The 22,646-nt window shown below is 43.5% G+C and overlaps 1 protein-coding gene across 28 annotated transcripts in view; it reads left to right on the top strand.

Moving 5' to 3' along the window:
* Positions 1-22,646, top strand: part of TNFAIP8 (TNF alpha induced protein 8) — a 46,194-nt gene that overhangs the window by 13,186 nt on the left and 10,362 nt on the right. For 3 of the 28 annotated variants that reach the window (XM_046905408.1, XM_040655594.2, XM_046905407.1), the window contains exons 1-2: positions 20,488-21,096; positions 21,485-21,911. The exons of 3 other annotated variants lie outside the window; for them this stretch is intronic. Coding sequence is in view for 2 of the 25 variants with exons in the window: in XM_015280611.4 (XP_015136097.3) it covers positions 20,558-20,588 (31 nt within the window). In the remaining 23 variants the exon portion in view is untranslated. Of the gene's footprint in view, positions 1-6,808; positions 7,059-9,551; positions 16,406-20,305; positions 21,097-21,484; positions 22,581-22,646 lie in introns of those variants that run through there. 22 more of the 28 variants (XM_046905421.1, XM_046905417.1, XM_046905412.1 and 19 more) reach the window with 19 other exon arrangements.

Here is a 22,646-nt window from a genome sequence, read left to right as displayed (position 1 = left end):
TCATTAAATTAAAATAAGCTGCTGTGAATGAAATGTCTGAATTCTCTTATCAACTGTACTTAGCATTTTCTTGCTCAGTTGTCTGTGGTTCTTGAGTTTTGGAGATGTGAAGCAAGATTGGCTGTTTTTTCTTACTCTTACCCTCTTTCTCTCATTCCAGTTCTTCTGTTAAATATTCAGCACTTTCCATGTCTCTAAAATTACTGATGAGTCTATGGTTAAACTTTCCAGCAAAGCCTTCTGCTAGGAACATGAACTGTTGACCTTCCACTGCATGCTGCACTGTGCTATTCAATATACAGCAGCAACTGTAGCCTGTTATTGTCATAAAGAAAAAGAAAAAAAAAAAAGAAAAATCTGTAACTTACTCAAATGAGATTTTATTTTCCAATGCAGCATTATGAATTAAGGATGAGATATATGTAATTTGACGTGATGTGCTCAGTGGTATAATAGCTATGATGTAAAAGTGCAGGAATAATTCATATCTTCCTTCTGTCATGTCGGAAAGTGAATGGCAGAGCGCTTCTTAATGATTAAAACAAAAACAGCTGTTGTATTGTGGAGTCCCCAGTCTTTTCCTAGGTTATGAAAACTTCAGATGATCTCAAAATTCAAAGTCAATACAGAAATGCAAGTGAAAAAATAACAGATTTCTGAATTAGATCTGAAACTTTGGGACTGGGCATCCAATTGACTATGTGAATCCTCCAGAATATAGCTGCTTAACCTGCATATTGTTGTGAGGGGTTTGGACCTATTCACGTAGGTTGCTTCAGTTGTAAGCAAACAAGCCATCCTTGAAAGTGATAGGATGTGTGCCTGGCTTATCTCGAAAGCTTAGGTTAGCATGCCCTCTAGGATGCATTCTCTAGAGTACAGGCAGTTGCCTTCACAAGTTTTCTGGATTCATTTGGTTAGTGGTTGCTCCTTCTGAACAGGTTGTATTAGGCCAGCACAACTCTGCCTACAGGGATGTATGTTTTGGAGTCCTTAGTTGCAGAACTAACTGGAGCACAGAGCCAGGTCTGTGGGAAAGATGGTGCTTTACTTCACTGCCCACCAGAAAGGACACACAGAAATTTATGGCAAACGTGAAGCTTCCAGTGAAATTGTTTTACTTGTCATTTTCAGCTGGAGATTTTGTTGTGGGTGCTTCCCTACACTGCAGGGCATCTGTTCCAGGGGTTCTGAAAGCTCTTTGGGGGATCCTCCCAGCTGATTTGTAGATGCTCACTGCATTACCCCACAGCCCCTGAGACCTGGCATTATTTTGCAGAGCTGTTTCTAGGAAGTAGATCTGAGCAGATTGGATCCAGGTTGCTTGTCAAGAGAAGTTGCTTGGGCGTTTTCACAAGGTAAACACAGCAAGGTTCAGAAGATCCACTGGCAGCATTGCTGTAGATGCCTTCTTTGGGCTTTTGGTCCTTGTTGAAAACAGAGTTCCAGTTTTCCAGTTCCAGTTTACAGTGACAGAAGCCCCTCATGCAGGTGCTTTCCACCAACTCTAATTTTTTTATCACTTTACCAAACAACCCAGTCTGAAATAGCATGTTAACTGGGAGGTTTCCAGTGCTGTTGGAATGTGTCTGTTTACTAATGTAGAGCTAGAGTAAACATCAGTCTGCTGCTGAACGGGGCAAGAGAATTGCTGACAAACAAAAGGCTGAGATGAACAGTGCCTTCCTTGCTTTTGCCTTCAGCAGTAGGATGGGCCTTCAAAAAGTCCCAGGCCCCTGGGACCGGAGGGGAAGTCTGGAGCAAGGAAGACATGTCCATGGTGTTGGAGGACCAGAGCCATTCCCAAATATTCTGAAATACATGGTGGCAAAACTGAGGAAACTTGTAGACGCTCTGGGGGTTTGTCTTCGTACCCTGTTGCTATGGAGAGATGAGTAGATAGTGATAGGATAAAGGAGAATGTTTTTCAACAAAAAGAGGGGAAATTTAGATCAGATGTAGGGGAAATTTTTCATGGGAGGGTGGTTCAGCAGTGGAGCAGGTTGTCCAGAGAAGTTGTGGATGCCCCATCCCTGGAGGTGTTCAAGGCCAGGGCCTTGGCAACATGATCTAGAGGGTGGTGACCCTCTCTTAAATATCTCCAGGGATGGGGATGCCTCTGTTTCCTTGGGCAGCCCGTTCTAGTGTTAGACCATTCTCTCTGTGAGTAAACTCTTTGTAATATCCAATCTAAACATCTCCTGGTGTAAACTGAAGCTTCTTCTTTGTGCCCTATGGCTTGTGACCTGAGAAGAGGGACCAACCCTCTCTTCACTGCAACCTCCTTTCAGCTAGTTGTAGAGTGATGAGGTCTCTCCTCAGCCACTCCACGTAACTCTTGTTTTCTCATTCCTTCACCAGCTCTTCTGCTTTTCTCTACACACGCTTGCTCAACTCAGAATCCTTCGTGTAGTGAGGGGCCCAAAAGCAAGCACATTATTTGAGGTGTGATCTCATGAGTTCTGTGTGCAGATGAACAATCACTTCCTTAGTCTTACTAGCCTATTTCTGATTGGAGGCTAGGATGCTCTTGGTTTTCTTGGCCACCTGGGCACACTCTTGGCTCATGTTTGCTAGCACCTCCAGGTCCTGTACTGCTAGCAGCTTTCCAGCCACTGCCCCATTTCTGTACCACTGCATAAGGTTGCTGTGACCCAAGTCTCAGCATTAATCTGTGCTGCATGTCATACAATCGGACTTGGCCAATTAATCCAGCCTGTACGGATCCCTTGGCAAAGCCTTTCTACGTCAAGCAATTCAACAATCCTGCCTCAATTGCTATTGTCCACAATGTGGTGTTGTCTATTCAATAGTCTTAATGCATAAAATTTGTTTTTTGCAAGTAAGTAAGGTGGATGTGAGCAAGCAGTGTGCACTTGCAGCCTGGAAGGCCAACTGGGCTGCATTAAAAAGGGAGTGGCCAGCAGGGGGAGGGAGTTGGTTGTGCCCCTCTACTCAGCTCTTGTGAGGCCCCATCTGGAGTACTGCATCCAGGCCTGGGGCCCCCAGCACAGGAAGGATGTGGAACTATGAGGAAAGGTTGAGGGAACTGGGCTTGTTTAGCTCGGAGAAGAGAAGGCTCCGGGGAGACCTCACTGTGGCCTTCAATACTTGAAGGGAGCATATAAACAGGAGGGGGAACAACTGTTTACAAGGGTGGATAGTGATAGGACAAGGGGGAGTAGTTTTAAACTGAGACAGGGGAGGTTTAGGTTAGATATTAGGAGCAAGTTTTTCACCCAGAGGATGGTGACGCACTGGAACAGTCCTTTTCAACCCAGGCCATTCTATGATTCTAGGACTGCATTACTCTTACAGAAGATTGTTGTGTTTTGAATTCTCTGCATCGTAGGTGCAGAGTTCATGGCAGGAAGGTCGTAGATAACTCCTAGATGACAGCACTCTGCAGTGTCTGGAAGAAACAATTCAGCATTCTCTTGAGCTGCAAATTCTGCTTGTTTAACATCGTAACTACTCACACCCATCCAGATATTCAGAAAAGGAAGCAGTGCCATTGCTGATGAGATGGCCTTCTTTGCTGAAGGCAAAGATACCTCACCACAGCATCTTTGAATGTGTGCCAGCAATTGAGTGTTTTTCTGTTTCTTTTTCCTCTTTGTTGGGACACAGGTTGTATGTTTTCCATCTCACTTGCACCAGTATCACCGTGAACGTTACTTCTGATAGTTGTTACATTCTGCCTATCCATAGCGGTGCATGTAATGTCTTCAGCTGGCGTAGTATCTCACGTCAGACTCCACGTAAATTGGTGCAATGCACCTATGATTCTGTGTTTGCAGTCCTGCTGGTAGTTTTAAATTCTGAACAATGGGAGGCCGTGCATTGTGCTGGGGAGCTGTCCATCCAGATTCAGGTGACGTGGAACTCATTCTCCCCAGCATGTAGGCAGTGCTCCTGGCTAATCCAGGCACGGCATTTCTGTACCTTTTTGTGCTAGAGCTTTAACAGAGGGGTGTCCAGAATTTTTCCACTGAGTCAACAGCCATCTCGCTTCACTGTTGACAGTAAAAACAGTATCACAAAGGCATGAGATCTTTATCCTGTGCAACAAAGTCATTGACCTTTGGGCAGTTGGAAGATAACTGAGTTTTGTTAAAAGGGTCTGGGCTAGCAGTGAGAGATCCAGAAGAAAGGTTTAAGACATTACACTTTGGAATAGGAAATTCTTAAGGGTTACCTTTATATTTAGTTTAAGAAGTGATGCTTTTTGTTTGTTTGTTTCCAAGCCTATTCAATCTGGGAATCACAACTGGATGCCTTCTCCGTCCCTCAGTATGGGACTGAGGGCAAGTATGAATAAGCATGCTCTTGAAGGAGCTTTGTAGGATGTTTCTTAGTCACTGGAGTTTATTTTAGATGCATTCTCTGTGTTCATATTAGTCGTTCCCTGTCTTTCCTCCTCAATTCTGTCATCTGATTTTGAGATTCAGAGATTACGAAGAAATGAAGAATGTGACAGCATGCTCCTGGAGGGAGGAGAAAGGAGTACATTCCCTCTGCCAGCAGCTCAAGTTGTGCTCAGGCAATAATGTAAACAGACAGAATGTCTTAGAGCTGTCAGTCCCTGCTGATGTGCAGATTAAGGAATATTGCACAGCTGAATTTGGAGAGCATGATGGTTGGTGAATGAAGTGAGCATGTTTTAGGAATATTTCTGAGCTGTGTACCATATAGGCAGGTGTGTAATGTTGCTGTATTAGCGTATAGGAAGTTGTGATTTACACAAATCTGAACGATAGCACAGCTCGTAGCATGAAATATATATTCCATGAGTGTTAACGTGCAAAACAAAGCTTTGACCTAAAGTACCTTCCTTAGTTTTCATATTCAGATTAGTTCCCAATGACTTTTTAATCACTGAAATGCATGTGAAAATAGAAATGCATATTTAATTCTTGAGGGACTATCAGATATCACAAATGCAATTAACAGGAGCCTTACAGTTGCCTAGACAGATGCTGCTGACTTGATATTTTTTGTTACTATGTGGCTGTTACTTTTTATATTCTTATTAACCCTCTCTTCCTGGAGGCTTATCAGACGTTTTGATCAACAGTCTGGCTCCTGTTTGGTGCAGAAATAGATACTATTTATTTGTTGGGCAAGGGCACATACGGAAGATATGGCCACACTAATCTTGTTTAGTCAAAATAACATTTATGTCTTGCTTGAGTTTTAGTATAAAACACTAGTGAAGCATTAACTTCCCTGTACAGGCAATTTTAGAGCTCGTATTTATAGTTTACAGAGATTACATTGTTATTACAGTGTTTTTACCATGTGGTACCCATTCTGTGTGAGCCTGATTTCACTCCTTAACTTTTGAGGGGTTTGCCATGGGATACTGGGAGAGGAGAGCACTGCTTTCTGTCTCACCAGGAGACCTCAGCACGCAGCTGTGTTCAGACATCAGGAGCCCTGAGGAGAGCTGGACAACTTCTTTGGGATGCACAGCCACCAGCTGGTTGGGTAAGGGTTTGCCTGAGCATCAGTAGGAGAAGCTGATGTTTAGGATGTCCCAGTTGCTGTCTGGAGTGAGCCATCCTACTTCGAATGGACACACAGTGCCTCTTCCACCCCAGATGAGTGACCTTCAGAGGCTTTTGCCTCTGAAGCAATGGTATGCAACATGTGGAGGTGCTAGCATGTTAATTCAGACTAGGTATCAATTGTAGTTTTTTTTATGCTGGGGGTAAGAGCAGCTTCAAGCTGTTAACAAGTTCTTGTTTCAATCTGTAGTCAGGGCTGAGTTTTGTAGCATAAATACTATTAACTATAAGCTGTGTTTTGCGTGCCTATTGAGCTGTGTATCTCTGCAGCTCTGCAAAAAAAATTATTAAGCTGTGTTTTTAACACAAGAAAGGTGGTTTGTAGCACTTTTTGAAAGGTAAATATTTGTAGATGTCATATGTCAAAGAAACGGGCAAAACAAGTGGATAATTGGTGCCCCGCAAGTGTGGTTTTTTTTGTTTGTTTGTTTTTGTGTGTGTGTGTGTGTGTGTGTGTGTGTGTGTGTATAGGTGTGTCATCAAAGAGGGTTCCATAGAACTGCTAGAACTCTGCCTGGTCATGCAGAGGGATACTGACATGTGCCGTCCTCATCGCTTACAATTGCAGCGTTCCGTGATGAGTGTGTTTGCATCCCTCTTAAAAGCCACAGAAATAAGAGAACACATCCCCTTTGCACCATAAGCAAAGCAGTATTGTTTGTCACACTATCACAAAACACCCATTTTGATCAACAGTATTTTTTAAACAGCATTTTCCTCCAAACAATGGTATCACATTAAAAAAGATTTTTGACATTAGACCTTGCCTACTTAAATGCAGTAGGTTCCTGTTTCTTCTCACTGTTTCCCTGTCTGTTCACTATTGTGCATTCACATTTCTCCTTAGCATTAAAATTAAGGCCAGAAATCCCTTATGACAAAGAGGATTGTCTGTACCTGTATCTTCGTTACAGACAGTAGGGCTGTGACCCTCTGACCCCAAGTATGATAGACTTGGCTTTTTTCACATGCCTGTGATCTTGCAGTGAAATTTTCTCTTCCTCAGAACCTTGATTTGTTTCGTTTGGTAAACCAATACACACATAGTATCAGACTTCCAGATCTCTACATGTGGAGACTGCTGTAATTAATTTCTGTAGGGATTCTGAAAAGAAAGTAGTCTGTGCAGTGGCTGGTGAAGAGGTGTTTGGGTCAGTCACAAGTTTGAAGGTCATTTGCAGTATAAACTGCGGAGTGAAAACCACAGAGAACTGTGAAGCCACATTCTCAGGAAATGTAGACTGGATGACTTTAGTATTATGCTGCCCAAACATGTTCAGGTAAGATTCTACCAGCTTCTTCCTGATACTAGGAGTATGTTTTGTTGTGGAGGTGTTGGAATGATCTGTTTTGGAAAGGCATTGTATTAGCTTTGAGTCAGATATATTTGTAGCCTGGTCTCAGAGTGCTACATTTCACCTCTGCTTTTCTGCTCCTCTGCTGGACTTGCTGCCATTTCCTGCCTGCAGTCAACTGCACTGAGATCAAGTAAGCTTCCTTGGGTTTAAAATCCAATCTGAAATAGTAAAGGGAACATATAAGCTCCGTGATGAAAAGATGTTGTTTAACTGCCTTCAGTTAATGTGTGTTCTTTTAGCTTCACAGCTGTGGGAAGACAAGTATGTCATGTCTGATATTTGACAAGTGATGAAGATATATTTCTTCAGTTTCACTTGGATGAAAAATTTGTAATTCTGCATTTGTTTAAAGCACAGATTGGGATGTGGGGGGAAATGATACAAACTTGGGCAGCACTGTTTAATGTGGCTGAAATATTTTGAGTGGTGCGAATTCATCTTTTTCATGGGAAATGTGAAAGCATTTGTACATTCATGTAGGATGTAAAGTTTTAAGGCAAAAATTAAGGAGAAAATATGCATTTAATTTTTACTTCTGTTTTTATTTTCTTAGATTCCTGAAGTCATGGTAGGCAGGTGTTTCTACTCAACAGTGATGAAGCTAGAATATCCTAATTTAGCCTGTACTGCATCTGTATTACTAAAAGTTAGCTGTTTTAAAATGTCGGTTAAGTTTTTAATTGACAAAAAGCCACACAAATAAAACAAGTCTAAACAAACAAACCAGGAAAAGTGACTAATTGAGAAAAAGAGGTAATGGGGGTGTCTCCCCAGACAATCTGTTTCAGAGCATACAGGGAAAGGACTACTATTACCCAATGCAAGGTATATCTTATTTTCTCTGTCATTTGAGTTGTTCTTCATTTTCCAAGAACCCTCAGCTAGGAATAGGAGTGTTCAGAATGTTTTGAGGCCCTGGAGACATCTGTATGTGCATCCATTACATCCCTTAGGTGCGATGGGTGACCTGGTTTGAATTCTGCACAGTAGCGTGGTATTTCTTGGCACTGGACTGTATGTCCCTATTGGACATTAGGAGGGAGCTTTCAAACACAGCTGTATTGGAGTTGGGAATAACACAGACATGTCCAGCCTGCAGCCTACAGACAATGCATGTGGCCCAGTCTGGGCATGTGCCCATCACTCAGCAACAGCCAATCAGTGCAGTGTTCGTGCTGCGTTGGCTGAAAGCAGGGCATGGAGAGAGCAGTGCTGTGCAGTGCTGACTCAGGTGATGGCACATCACTGTGTGCGTTTTGATACAGTGGCTAAACACGGGACTGAATAGCAAAGAGTGTAGCCGTATTTTCCGTTTTCGTTAAGGAATTTGAAAATAGAATCATAAAATCCTTAGAGTTGGAAGGACCTTTAAAGGCTATCTAGTCCAACTCCCTTGCAATGAAACACCTTCACTGTAAAAGGCTTTTTCCTTAAAGAGGGGAGATTTAGGTTGGAATTAAGTTTGGAACTATTTCCCTATGTCCTGCCACCACAGACCCTGCTAAAGAGTCTGTCCCCTTCTTTCTTACACTTCCCTTTAGGTACAGACAGGCTGCTCTCAGGTCTCCCATAGCCTTCTCTCCTCCATGCTGCACAGCCCCCGTTCTCTCAGCCTGTCCTCATGGAGAGCTGTTCCATCCCTTGGATCATTTTTGTGGCCCTCCTCTGCAGAGGAGAGAGAGATCTGTGTCTGTCCTGTACTGAGGACTCCACATCTGGATACAGTGCTCCAGGTGAGGCCTCACCAGCGCAGAGCAGAGGGGCATTCTGACAGAATGATGTCTGGCATGGAAGTGCAAATGTGGCATTGAATTCCTCTATGCAGAAAAAATAGCACCCATTGACACTCACTGATGCCTGCTGAATTTTCATGGAGACCAAAGAGTGAATGCTGGTGCTGTGAGAAGGTGGGTGTTGTGTTCCAGCTGTGGTGACTGTAAAAGCTGGCTACCTCTGCTGGTGCAGACTGTTGTGGGTGCAGCATGCAGGCTCTTGTTCATCACTGCAGAAAAAAGCATAGCTAGTGGTGGTGACTGTTGAAAAATGATGCTTTGTAGCTGAGAATTTGCTACATAAAATAGTGTTCTTGTGCTCTTTGTATCTGTCATCGTTTCCATGGAAATAAATAGAAGGCATTACTTTTGGAGCGACCTACATACACGCAGCCCAAGACAATTTCTATTCACGAAATGCAGCCCAGGCAAGCCAGGAGGTTGGATGTCCATGCAATAACACGCAGACCTTTTCAGCTGCTGTCTCATGTGCTGACTCAATTCAGGCGTCAGCTGCTACATCCAAAGTGCTCAGTTCTCAGCATTTTCCATTCCGGAACGCATAGATAAAGTGCATTTAAACCCTTCTGTGCGAGTTACAACATCAAATGCTGGTTTGGAGCCATACATGAAACTGGTCAACTTCTGCATCTGCACGTTACACCTGGTCCTGCTCTGTTCTGAATAGTGAAACAAAATGCAGTCCTGAGACCTGCGCTTTTCGGGGCACTGTTGCCACTTCGTGGTGTTGGCCAGAACTAGCAACGAGAGCTCCAGGACCTAAAGAAGTCAGTGGCAGAAATCACAGGAGGACGTGGTTTGTTGGCTGCTGGGGCTTTTGCAAGCAGTCCGAGGTGTGTGCAGGCAGGAGGATGGAGTTGGGTGTCTGTTGCAAGGCAGGGCACAAAAGAGGCCCGCATTGTGCTGCTGCACCTGCTCTTCCTAAGCTGCTGTTCTCTCTACTATTTCCAGATAGCGTGGTCTTTTTTGGAACCTTTGCATCTGCACAGTACTCTCAACTTTGTCATATGGCAGCTGAATATATGGAATGTGTGCTGGTGGTGGCAGAAGGTGTGGGTGGCTTTTTTTCTTGCTCTCTTTTCCAAAATAGCCAAAATTACCAATTGTTCTACACAGTCAGTTTCACATATGGGAGCTTTCAGTAGGACAGCCCCAACAGAGAAGCCCCTAGAAGGAGTTAGTCATCTTAAAGCTGGGCCATAACTCAGCCTTCAGCAAACAAGACACTGAGCAAAATGTCCAAGAAGTCTGATTTGTGTTACATTATTCAGATCTCTTTTTTTTTTTTTTTTTTTTGAAATTCAATACTTGAAATAGTTTGTGAAGGACTTGGAATAATCCTGTGAAGTGGTGTTTGGTTTGGCCAGGCCCCAGAGTGCATACTTGATTATTTTTACTGCCAAAACATTTGGGGAGCTGTCTCTAAAGTAGATAAAATTCTTCAAGGGTTTGATCAAGGGTTTGGCGTGCTTTTACTAAACAAATTAAATTGGACTCCAGCAAGAGATCCTGAGCTTCTTCTTTAAAGTGGAACTTATGGCAGTCAGTCATGATCCAGTACTGACTTTTTAGTGTAATGCTAGCATGTTAAACAGAGATTACAACTGAAATTTGCCTGCATTGCTCTCTAGCTTTAGCTTGTTTATTATTGGGAAAAGTTACCAATGTATGTATTTTCAGTTGTTATTATTACATTAGAAAATCATTGAGACTTTCTGTGAGAGGAGTAATGACTTCTAGTTGTAAATCATAGAATCATGGAATGACCTGGGTTGAAAAGGACCACAATGATCATCGAGTTTCAACCCCCCTGCTATGTGCAGCGTCACCAACCACCAGACCAGGCTGCCCAGAGCCACATCCAGCCTGGCCTTGAATGCCTCCAGGGATGGGGCATCCACAACCTCCTTGGGCAACCTGTTCCAGTGTGTCACCACCCTCTGGGTGAAAACCTTCCTCCTCATATCTAACCTAAGGCTCCTCTGTCTCATTTTAAAATCATTCCCCCTTATCCTATCACTATCCACCCTCGTAAACAGCTGTTCTCCCTCCTGTTTATATGCTCCCTTCAAGTACTGGAAGGCCACAATGAGGTCTCCCTGCAGCCTTCTCTTCTCCAAGCTAAACAAGCCCAGTTTCTTCAACTTTCTTCACTGGGTTCCATTTATGGATGAGCATTTATAAAGAAATAAATCAGAAGTTGGCTTAGGTTAAAATTCTCCTAGCCATTAAACAAACATGGAAGGTTAACGATAAGTGCTGCCTTCCCTATGCCGACACTGCTTCCCTGTGTTGCAGTAGTGAGGCAGGAAGAAAGATGAATGCTGCTGCTGTATTAGAGAGCTGCTCAAACATGGGGAGCCTGCAGTGCTGATCTCCAAACTGTGATTTAGTTTTGAAAATATCACCGTACCGAAGATGAGCAAGTGCTGAAAATGTTTCTTCTGCTATACACAGTGAGGTTTTTCAGATTTCCTTGGGTACTGGGAAATGGTTCTCCAGCACTTGTTCAACAGCCTTAGTTAATAATTTCCCCAAAGAAATCTCGTTCATAAGTACTTTTCCAGATTCCTAATGTGGCTTCAGTCTAAGCTTTAGGCAAATAGTAAACTGACTTAAAACCTATTGGGAACATGCAGAAATCAATAATGTTCTTTGTATGAATACCACATAATTAAGTACATCTGGCTTGAGAATGTAAACTATAGCTAAACTGAAGTTTCAAAGAACAAGCTCTGGTTAGGTTTAATATCCATTTAAATCCCTCTTTAAATCTCTTTTAATTAAATTTGAACCCAAGTATTATTCTCATAACCTGATATTTTTCAGTCTCGTTTGATTTTAAATTTTATCTAGATCAGATTGTATTTTATATGTGAGTGGTGGTGTCACTGTTTGCATGATTTGGCATCAAAAAAAAAGGGCATAGTTTGATTGTTACGTATTAGTAGAACACTTTGATCCTTGGCTTGGAACTGGAACACAGACCTTGCAAACATAGACATGTGTTTTCCCATATGTACGCGGCTTTTATGTGAACAAAAACCTTCCTTTTTTAAGATTATATCCCATTTTTGGTTCCGACGGTGTCATTACAATACCTTTTTGAAAAGAAGAAAGTGCCATATTAGCCGTAAAACTTCAGTAGCCGTGTTTAAGTCATACTGTATTTAACACTAATTCAACCACTTTGTTCTCAAGCTCTTTTTCACTACTGGCCATGCAATATTAGATTTTCTGGTTTTAATTAAAATATTCCCTTTTAATTAAAATTGTTCCAGCATTGTGTTTTGATGCATAAGTATCTGGCAATGCCTCTTTTCTTTGTCTTGCTTGAAAGCAGATCAGATGTAAGTATGTCTTCGTACGGGTTGTGGTGATGCTGTTAGTCTCTGCCTAGCTTATTGATTCTGCAGTAATCTGAGGAATCTATGATACTTCTCTGCACTGCAGAGCTCTCTTTGGCATTCATGGGGTGGTTAGTACTCTGCTGTCCTGTCAGGCTTTCACTGAAAGTTCAGCGATGCAACTGTGTGTATGGCAAATATGGATGTTGTAAACTATGCAGAGGTGTCTGATGGGGCTCGAGTTTTATTACAAAGGTCTTATAATATTAGTCCAGAAGGTTGAACTTTATCATGGAATCATAGAATGGCTTGAGTTGGAAGGGACCTCAAGGATCATGAAGCTCCAACTCCCTCACTGCAGGCAGAGCCACCACCCTCCCCATTTAATACTAGGCCAGGCTGCCCAGGGCCCCATCCAACCTGGCCTTGAACACCTCCAGGAGCGGGGAATCCATAGCCTCTCTGGGCAGCCTGAGACCTTTGTATACCCTCTTACCTCTCCTCTGTCCCTTTTCCTCTCTGGAGCAGAACAGCTGAGGTGAGGAGCTTCCGTAAGACAAGCTTTACTGCCTCTGTATGTAAACCAGGATCTGTGTTACATGTTGCTTCCCAGCACAGTCTTTCTTCCTGCCCCAGCTTGATGGATCCATGTTCAGTCTCCTTGTCACTGTACGGTGCTGCTTATTCTGCCAGCATGCTGACTAGACTGAAACAGGCCTGCAGACATACAATTTTCTCTGAGGTGAAGCCATGGGCTTTGCCTGCTTTAACTGGAAGATGCACCAGCAGTCAGGATCAGGTTCATCTGGCTCTAGATTTGCTGTCCTTCGGACCTCAAGAAATGAAGAGCAGGGTGGAGAATGGATGCTGAAGGAGAGGGCAAAGAAATAAGCAAGGAGGAGGGCAAAGGAGTGAAGGGCAAGAATACTGGATACCAAGCATCATAAGGATGATGGCAAGGAGTTGTTTGGCAGTGCTCGGGGCTGGACTTTCTACCATGTGGTTAGCAAATTATAGAAACATACCCCAGCATATCGTCTGTGGGTCTTCCCAGTAGACGGGAGTATTCTGAGTACCTCAACCAGGGGTACCAGCACTATCACATGAAGTGGTTCAAGTCTGTTGTGCCAAGGGGAACACGGGCTTAGGAGTAAGGAATAATGCAGTGAGCATCAGACCAGAACCTGTAGTACCTACCCTCTTTAGATCTGGCTTATGGATTCAAACTCCTAATGCTTTGGTGTATTTATTCTGTCCAGGTTCCAGTGGACTGACTGAGTTTTCCTAAGATGAAAACAGTAGCCTGGCATGTGATGTATGCATACATTTTATTTTAAAAGTTCTGTACTATAGAATCACAGAATAGCTTGGGTTGAGAGGGACCTTAATGACCATCTAGTTTCACCCCCCTGCCATGGATGGGATTGCCAAGCAGTAGATTGTGCAGCTCAGGGACTTGAGCATCTTCAGGGATGGGGCATCCACAGCTTCTCTGGGCAGCTGTGCCAGCATCTCAGCACCATCCAAATAAAATAGGGAACTGGGATGTTAGAGCTGTGCTGTGTGTTGAAAGCAGTCCTTACAACGGCAAGCAAAACCTAATCCCTGCCTGGATTATCTTGATGTATCTGTGTGATGTCTGGTTAAAGCAGCAACACATAGGTTCTTGTAACTTGTCCTATCAGTTATGGTATTCTATAAGTAGTGCTGTTAAAATTGCATTGCTAATCAAAACTCTTTTCAGTGTAAAACAGCATTAAGGCCCAAATTAACAGAATTGCATAAGAGCTGGAGATTGTTTTTGTTGCACTCTTGCCACACAGAGAGCAAATATTTCATTCTATTTTGCAATAATAAAGTAAGAAAACTGCAGATGTTACTGCTCTACCTCCTGGTTAGGAAATAAATTTAAAGTAACTTCTTGGTTTGCTCATTTGAATGTCTGTGTGTAGCTGTGTAAGTGCAGAACTGAAAGCAGAGGAAGTTCGATATAGCATAAGAAAACCAAAATTTTAATTTTTCGCTGTACCTTCACTCTCTCCACACTTTTCTTCTCCATGTGCCACGGATTGATGAGGAATGCTTTAGCTGCTGGAAACCACATTCACAAAGCAATTGTGCTGGTGGCCGGTGGAATTGAGCTTCCTGGCACAGACTCAGTTATGTGACCTCCTCTGTAGAAGGAGGATGTAGAAAAGAAAACAATCAGCAATGCAAATAAAGATATCAGTTTCTAACAAGTAACTGTTTCTAATTTTTCCTTCACTTCTTAGCTCACTCTAAGTGTCCCAAACAGAATGTACTAGAAGATTAGCAGTTTCTATCTGTTTGAAATCTGTCTTGTAATACAATTCCAGTATAAATTAAATCTCCTTATTTATTGTTTTTGCTCTCTTGAACTGCTAGTTAAGAATCTCCCTGGAAATCTGAAATCCCAAACTGCTTTTAGCACTAGGAGATTAGAATTCTCTGTTAGCTGGAAGTAACACATGATTCTTCCAAACAAGTCCAAGGTCTTCATGTACTGAACCTGGGGAAAACAAATGTGTAAGAAACATCTGCTTTATGAGATTGCATTCTCATGGGATAAACAGTGCAGTTATGTGCAGAAGGCATTCTGCAAGATTTCAATTAAAATAATTACATGCTGTTACGTTTATAATCCTGCTAAGAATTCTTGTTCTTTAGATTTTCTTTCATGATAATTCTGCAAAAAAAAAAAACAAACTCACAACATTTTGGAATGGAAAGACTCTTGAATTATCATCTAAAAGTTAGTAGTGCCAAGGGTAGTGCTTTCTTCCTTCTCGTATTCCAGAAATTATTTGTCTATTGTATAGGTGTTTTGTTTTCTGTCAACCTAAATGAAGTCTAAGGAAGGATGTAGAGAATAATATGAATTCTGTATTTCAGGGGGTGCTTAATTTGGCAGCCAGTTTTTTCTCTGGTTATTCTGTTCGTCTTGCAGCAGTCTGTCCCTGATCTCTTCCTTGTGCCTTGAAATGTGCGGCTCTTCTTGGAGATGTGAAACGAGGGCAGCTGTCGAAGACTTTGTATACACAGCTTTTTCTGGTTCACTATTTAATGAAACCATTACACGACAGAAACACATTTCTGCACATATTGGGAACATGAGCCATTGTTTGAATGGCTTTCTACTGATCATAGGTACTCAGTACTTGGTGCAGGATGGCTGTCTACTGGTGGAGCAGTAGATAATTACTTACAGGTTGATTCCTTCACCGTGTATGCTGTGAATACTCAGGCATCCACCAGTCTACAGGTGTTAAGGTTCCTGGTAGTCCTGTTTGGTAAAACCTTTCTTACAGAGGTAAGACACTCTAATTGTTGCACATTTAATTTCGTAGCTTTATTCTTTGCAAGAAGGTGAGAATGATTTGTTAATAAGGTCTGTCTCAATTTTTTTTAAATGAAGGAGGGTGTTGGACAATTTATTTTTTGCTTGTAATGGAACAGTGAATAATTCAAAATGGCCCTCAAGTGTTTGTAAGAAATTGTCCCTGTACATGGTGCTGGTGCCAGGTGGCAGTCACAACAGGGACCAAGCAGCACGGACACGTGCAGAGTATGAGCTGAGAAGCTCAGGATTACCTTGACCACAAACCTATGAGCAGAGCAGGCTGGCCCATGCTGAAGGGACCTGCTAAAACCCATCCAAGGTGTTGGATGTCACCTGCCTCTTATGCCATTGCTTTACGTGTACTGGTGTTGATTTGGCTTTGATGGCAAAAAGACACAAGAGGAGAACTGTGGAGGGAGAGAAGATGATCACAAGAGCAGATTCTTGCTGTGGAGCTTGCGTGAAGCCTGCAGCAGGAAGTCTAACAAGGGTATCACTGCCCTTGGCAGTCTTTGTCCATCATGCATGTCAGGGCGCAGGTGATGCCAGCCTGCACTCCTACTGATGTCCATGTGCTCCCTCATGCCAGGCGCTGCCACATGCAACACTACACAGGTGGTATCTGTGTGCATTGGTTTCCAAGTGATGTCTGTATGTGGCAGCCACAGGTGAGAGTGTGCATATTGCGTGAGCGTCGTTCCTATTCATACAGGGCAGGGTGCCTGGATATTGCAGAAATGTTTACACTGTTGCACTTCTGCTTTGGAAATGCTGTTTGAGTATTGGTGAAACCCATTTAAAGTGATGGATGCATCACATAATTCCTCAGTATGCTTTGTAAATGCTGCCCTACTTCAAGGCAGTATCCATTGTTCTTGTCCTGCATGAAAGTCTATGCTCCATACCAAGAATCCTGTCCCCTTGGAGAGTAGCAGGAGGTGAGAACCATCACCCAGAAACCATGTATCACACACAGGTAAGCTTGTTGGAGCTACAGAAGGAAAATCCTTCCTTTTGTGCTACTGCATGACTGCTAACTTAGAAAGTTTTTGTAATCTTTAGGTTAGAAGTGTGGTACATTGGAACCGTACCATGAAAGCAGCAGTTAAGAAAGCGTTGTTTGTAGCAGCAGTGTGAAATCTACCACTTTATTCAACAATACAGTTTTGGGACCATGGTATAGTGCAGGACTTTACTTGCTCATCATGCTCACTGAGCAGCATTCTCATTTACCTCACCCCTGGCAAGTACTGGAAAGTAAGATCTTTGTCATGCTGGGTGGCATAGCGTATGGGAATCCTCACTGTGATCTGTGTGCGACTCTTTAAGGGTACTCCTCTTTCTGTTGTGAGAGCGGGATGCCCAGATGTCCTCTACCTCAGCATCAGTTCTGTCGTGTGGCTTCAAACAACTGTGCAGTAACAGCCAGCAAAAAGACATGCAGTTGCTCATAAAGAGAAATTATAGACGCTTTACAAGCTACCGGCTGCAGCAGGGAGTTAAAGTGGGGCACAGACCTTATTTTTATGTTACAGAGACTTGCAAGCTCTTTAATGTGGCGTTCTGGAAGAACAGCAGTTATCACCGGAGAATGGAAATCGCATTAATCAAACAGAGAGAGATTTAAGAAAAATAAGTATGTCCATCAGTATGTAAGGTGTGGAATGTTGCCATACCACTTCCTTCTCGAGAACTGTGCTATGTTTTCTTTTGCAGTAGGAGATTTATTCTTGCTTCCATAGCAGCTGCTGCTTCTTGAAAGCTTCTTCCTGATGCTTTTAATTCAGCGGTGCCGCTTCCTCTTTTTTGTGAAGCTGCACATTGCAGTCCCTTTCCACATGTCAGCATTGAGCTTCAGTATCTTGTCAGTAATTTCAGTGCTGGTTTTGGTCTACTATTCTTTTTAAATTTATTTTAAGTATTTTAAAAAAATAGGCAATAATATTTTCCTGCCCAAGCTGTCCTGGCTTTGTGCTGCCACAGCTGCCTGTCCTTTAGCAGAGCTTTGTTAATTTTTCTAAATAAGCCAATTGCAGAGTAGTAACTGTTCATCATGCAGTATTTCTACATTGGCACTATAAGAAATGGGGACGTTTTGCACAAAATTTACAAATAAAGTTGTTTGTTTTAGCAGAGAGTGTATAAAGGACTGCACTCCAGTCTATCTGCCTATCTTTCCCAAACTTTGTGGCTTCCGGACTCTTAACCACTGAAACTTAGAATTAAAACCCATTTTCTATGTGTGCCACACACAGAAAAAGATTCAGTTTTCCACAGGGAACTCTACGATCCTTTCAGAAGAAGTGCCTGTCCAAATACCAGGTTTGTAAGGAGTTTTAAGGTTTTAAGCCCTTCCTTTTAGGAAGTTACTCTTTTTTCCCCCAAAGTCAATCTGTCCTGTGAAATGTAGTTATGTCGCCAGATCCTGGTTTTAGATGTTTGTTTTGCACTTCTCACACTGTATCACATGCATAGTTTATGAGTAAACAGAGCTTCCTAAGCTCCCAGGCTGTGTATTCATCAGAGGACTAGAAGTCAGCCTAGGTTCTGTGGCAGCTGCAGGAGAGAAGAGTGTCATCCCTTACCTGGGCAAGGACTTTGTGCATGGGCTCTGCTTAGCTTTTAGTAATCTGTATTGTGTTGTTACTTCTGCAGGTGCTCTAATGAAGTTTACTGCAGTTCATCCACAGACTGCAGATTCTAAAGGTGATAATGTCCTTATGATTTACTGCCATTTGGAGTCACTGTTCAACACAAGATGAGAAAAACCACCTCCCTGAGCTCTCCTCAGTCTGAGGAATGGAGCTGAGTGAGGAGATGTCATCTTGACCCTGTAGGGAAGAAACTAAAGTTAAACATCATTGTTTTCTCATCTGTCCCAATAGCTCTGAAGTTTCCGAGATTGCAGAAGTGTAAATATGCTGAAGTTGTTGACCTTTAGCCACAAGTCGCATTAACTCTCCATGTCTATCCATCATCTAAAATAATGGAGGACATCTGTTGTGCAAATCTGTTCCTGGAAGGCTTATGGTACCAGATGATCTTCTGGCTACTCTATGTCTCTGCCAGCACTCCCTTAGATTTAATCTAAGGACCCCACAGGCTGATGCAGTCCATCTTGGTTAGCATGATGCTTCCTCCTGTTCCTTCTCTATTCCATTTGGGTTTTTTTGGGTGGTTTCAGTCTACTGTCCAGTAATTACCCCGAACGTGTGGTCAGGGAGCAGCAAGATGTGGAGGAGTAATTTAATTTTTTTTCTTTTTTTTAATTGAAAATGTGGCTTCTTTAGCTAGTGTAGCAACTTTCTTTCTTTGATATCATGTAGGGCTTTCATATTTGCTTTCATTCTCTGTGCTTTGAAGGGTGCAACTGCCACCCTTTGGCACTCCATTGGAGGCTATGAGACCTATGGGAGACAGCTAACTGCTGGAGGAATGGTCCTAAGAGACATGTGGAGCTGTGCATCATGCCAGTAAAAAAAGGTTCTGCATTGCCAAGTGCCTTTAAAATGAGATCTTAACCACGGGAGAAGTACATGGCAAAAGGCAGCCCTTATCATGAATAAAATCACTCAAAATAGCACGAGAAGTGCTCACCTGCTGAAGTTTTATTTACCCTGGTCTGCACAGCAAATGTGCCGTGGGTGAAGAATTGATAGCAACCTTCCCAGCGCTGTGCTGTTACTTGTGAGACCATCCTTCCTGCTTAGATCGTCTTTTATGAACACAGATGAATGTTGCAATTCGATTTGCTTATTCTTTTTTCCTTAATTATTTTGAATGCACCCCGATTTTGTACAGCTCAGAGCCCTCTGGTTTCATCTCTAAGTACATCTTAACTAGTCTCTGCAGAGAGGCGCACCGCTGCTGTCATCTCAGCTGTAGCCCTTCCACTCTGCTTTTGTCCCATTCACCATACTAAAAATAAATTCAGTGAATAAGTAGGAAAATAAGGTTCCTTCTGACTGTGATTTCACCGCAGACAGTGCCATTTGGAAAATCAGCTTGCGCATTGTTCCCACTGCTTTTGTTCTACGGGTGCATGTTCTGTCCTGTTGTGTGATGAGGTGGAGTTGTTGCAGGGGACCCTTTCTCTTGCCGGGTTGTACAATAGCATTGTGTGGTATTACAAATGATGTTGGAGCAGTCTGTAGCACACAGGCATCAGGCGGTTTCTTCAGGCAGCAGAGGTGCATTGCACTGCTCAGGGTGGTTAACACACCACGCTCTGAGCACAGATGGAAGGCAAAAATTGTTGAGCTTCAGCTTAAGCTGCCTGAACAAGACTGCTGCTGCTCCTCACGCTGTGAGCATTCATGTACTCACTCCGTGTTAGCTGGCGTCATTGAGGATAGAGGGAAGGAGGGAAGATTTAGGTTGGATGACGGGGAAGTTCTTTACTATGAGAGTGGTGAGGTGCTGGAACAGGCTGCCCAGAGAGGCTGTGGATACTCCTCTGTCCCTGGAGATGTTCAAGGCCAGTTTGGATGGGCCCCTGGGCAGCCTGGTCTAGGATTAAACGTGGACGTTGGCGGCCCTGCCTGCGGCGGGGGGGTTGCAGCTTCATGATCCTTGAGGTCCCTTCCAACCCAAGCCATTCTTTGAGGATACTACAGGCCACATTCTAGATGGCAGCTGCTGTAGAAATGCACAGTTCAGGCTTTGCAAGCAGTTGATTTAAGTTAGCTGTAACTGCCACGGTCAGCACGGCCCTGTCTGTCAGCCAGTTGCTGCAATCACAGACTGTTCCTTGCCAAGGGATTTTTTGGCCCCCTGTGCTTGTTTTCTCATACCCCGCTGGCGAGCTGTAACAAGTAAAACTCCACCCTTTCTAGAGACCAGGGAGATTGAAATGCATAACCAGCAACTGCTGGCAAGGGAAGTGAGAGTTTCTGTTGAGGTGCTGCTGCTTTTCCAGACGGCGGCTGGTGTGCTTGCTCCGAAAGGGGCGGAATCTCCTGAGCAGCTGAGCCCTGATTTGCTGAATTCACAGACTTTTCCCTTTAAAATCCCAACCCTCCTTTTTTTTCTTTCTTCCTTTCCTTTTTTTTTTTTTTCCTCCTCCATTTTTCAAGAAGTTTGCTTGCAGCTCCGCAGGGCGCACCTCGGCTGCTGGTGCCCATTCGCCATGAGCCTGGAGGCGGACGAGTCCCGGGAAGGTAGGGAGGCGACCCCGCCAGCTTCTGGGTGCACGGGGGACAGGGAGAAGTGAGCAGCATCCTGCATGCGAAAAATCACCGCTTAGGGAGAGCCGGGGATGTCTGCCTGCCCCTGGCAACGGCCTGGTGTGCGCGGCGCTGCTGGGTGGCAGAAGCAGAGGTTCTGAAGCCGAAGAGTATCGAAAGAGGAAGGTTTTGTTGGCTTTGGAAGTGCTGTATCTTGACAAAAGAAGAAGTGGTGCGGGGGGGAAGCGAAAGGTCGTTGTTTTGGGAATAGATGGTTCTCGCTTCCCCGCCAGGCTGTGAGCAGCGCAGGGCTGAGGGCTGCGTGTGGTGTCGGGCGGGAGGATGGGCTTCCTCTGAGCTCCTGCCCTCAGAGGCTGCTGGTTCTGGGGGGGAGCAGAGCCGTGTGTGGGTTTCTTAGGGAACAGACAGTGTTTCGTGGTTGCGAGTAGTCCTTGCGGAGGCTCAGACTGATAGGGATCCAGTGTGGCTCAGCAGGCAGCAGGTAATCCAGGCGCTTTGCGTTCGGTGGAAACAAGAACTTGAGAATTTCAGCTGGCATTCCCCTCACATTCTTACAACTTCCCCTCTTCAAGAACAACATCATTAGGGACCTCTGTCTGCTTGCTTGCACAAAAATGTGATTTCTTGCCGTCGGTTTGGGCTGGGTCAAACTTAGTGGTAATAACGTAGTAGAACCCAGATAATAGTAGGGGGTTACAAAGATGTCCACTTTTCTAATTTAATTCCCTAGTTTTCTCACTGAATGAATGGGTGAGCTCAAAGGCAGCGTTTCAGAACAGAAAAAAAAGTATTCCTCTGTAGAAACTGCATGAAAGGAGAATGTGTAAGAAAGAATGTGTCCGTGTGAACGTTCCCCTTTGGTATTGCAGGAGATCAGCAAGTGTGCCACAGCAGGACCAGCGCTCTGCTTCACTTACAGGAAGCTTCAGACCATTTTACAAGCTTGCCTACATTTGAAATGTAAATTTTCCTTTTTTAAAGAAACCTTTTACCTTCCTAGATGACCCGGAATCTGAAAATGCACTGATAAGATGTGTGTCTTTCTCTGCATGTTATTTTGTTTGGTCTGATCCAACTTGAGATGACAGGACCTTCGTGTTGGGAAGAAAGGACTTGGAGCAGGTGACTGAGATGGGAGAGGAGGGATAACTTCTCGGTTAGCTATTTTCAGCTGGGAAAATAGTTGGGGTTTTCTGCACAGTGATTTTAATAGGCTGGAGTTGAACACAAACACATTAATAATCATGATGGGAAGATGAGATGAAGATACCAGGGAGAAGAGTTTTCAGTCCGTCGGTAAGTGCATTCCTGGTCACTCATTTCCATCTCTAAAGGAATAATTGAGAAGTGTGAGAAAAGAGGGTTTGGGGCACATGGATAAATCTGTAGTGATAAAGTTCTTATACTGCTTTGCCTCATGACATTGAGCATGATGTGAAAGATAACACTGATCACAATACTTAAAAATGCAGACCAGTGCCTGTGCACTGGTTTAGTGCACACAGCATGAAATAGACTTTCAGAATCCTTCAGCTGTCTCTACTTCATGAAGAGTAGAGCTGTGTGCTTTTTGCATAAGGGAAGCTGATACTGCACAGATTCTAACATAATTTGGAACTCAGGCAGTTACTACCAACAGCACATCATCTTCTAAGCCGTTTATCACAGTGTGTGGTTGATTGCTCCTGTGAGTGCAAAACTGAAGGTCTCCTTAAAGAGAAGTCCTGATTTGCCCACGAATTCCTGGGACAGCATAAAGGCAAAATATTTAATCTTAACGTGGGAAAGATAGGGATGGGAAAGAAATGAAGTTTATGAAAAAGAAGAAGGAATAATTATCGTCTGGACAGTGTAACGTGTTACCACAAACCTCCCAGGAGAACACGGCCAGAGGTGCAGAGGGGTGCAGTCAAAACAGTAAGTTAGCGCCTCAGCGGAGGAGAAACTTGGAGGAGATAATGTCAGGTACCCACTCAAATCAAAATCATTTTAACATAAGGTTTCTAACGTAGTCTGGGGGGTGTGTACATT

This window comes from Gallus gallus, chromosome Z (genome assembly GCF_016699485.2).
Source record: "Gallus gallus isolate bGalGal1 chromosome Z, bGalGal1.mat.broiler.GRCg7b, whole genome shotgun sequence".
Classification (NCBI taxonomy): domain Eukaryota; kingdom Metazoa; phylum Chordata; class Aves; order Galliformes; family Phasianidae; genus Gallus; species Gallus gallus.
This window is presented reverse-complemented; position numbering and strand designations above follow the sequence as displayed.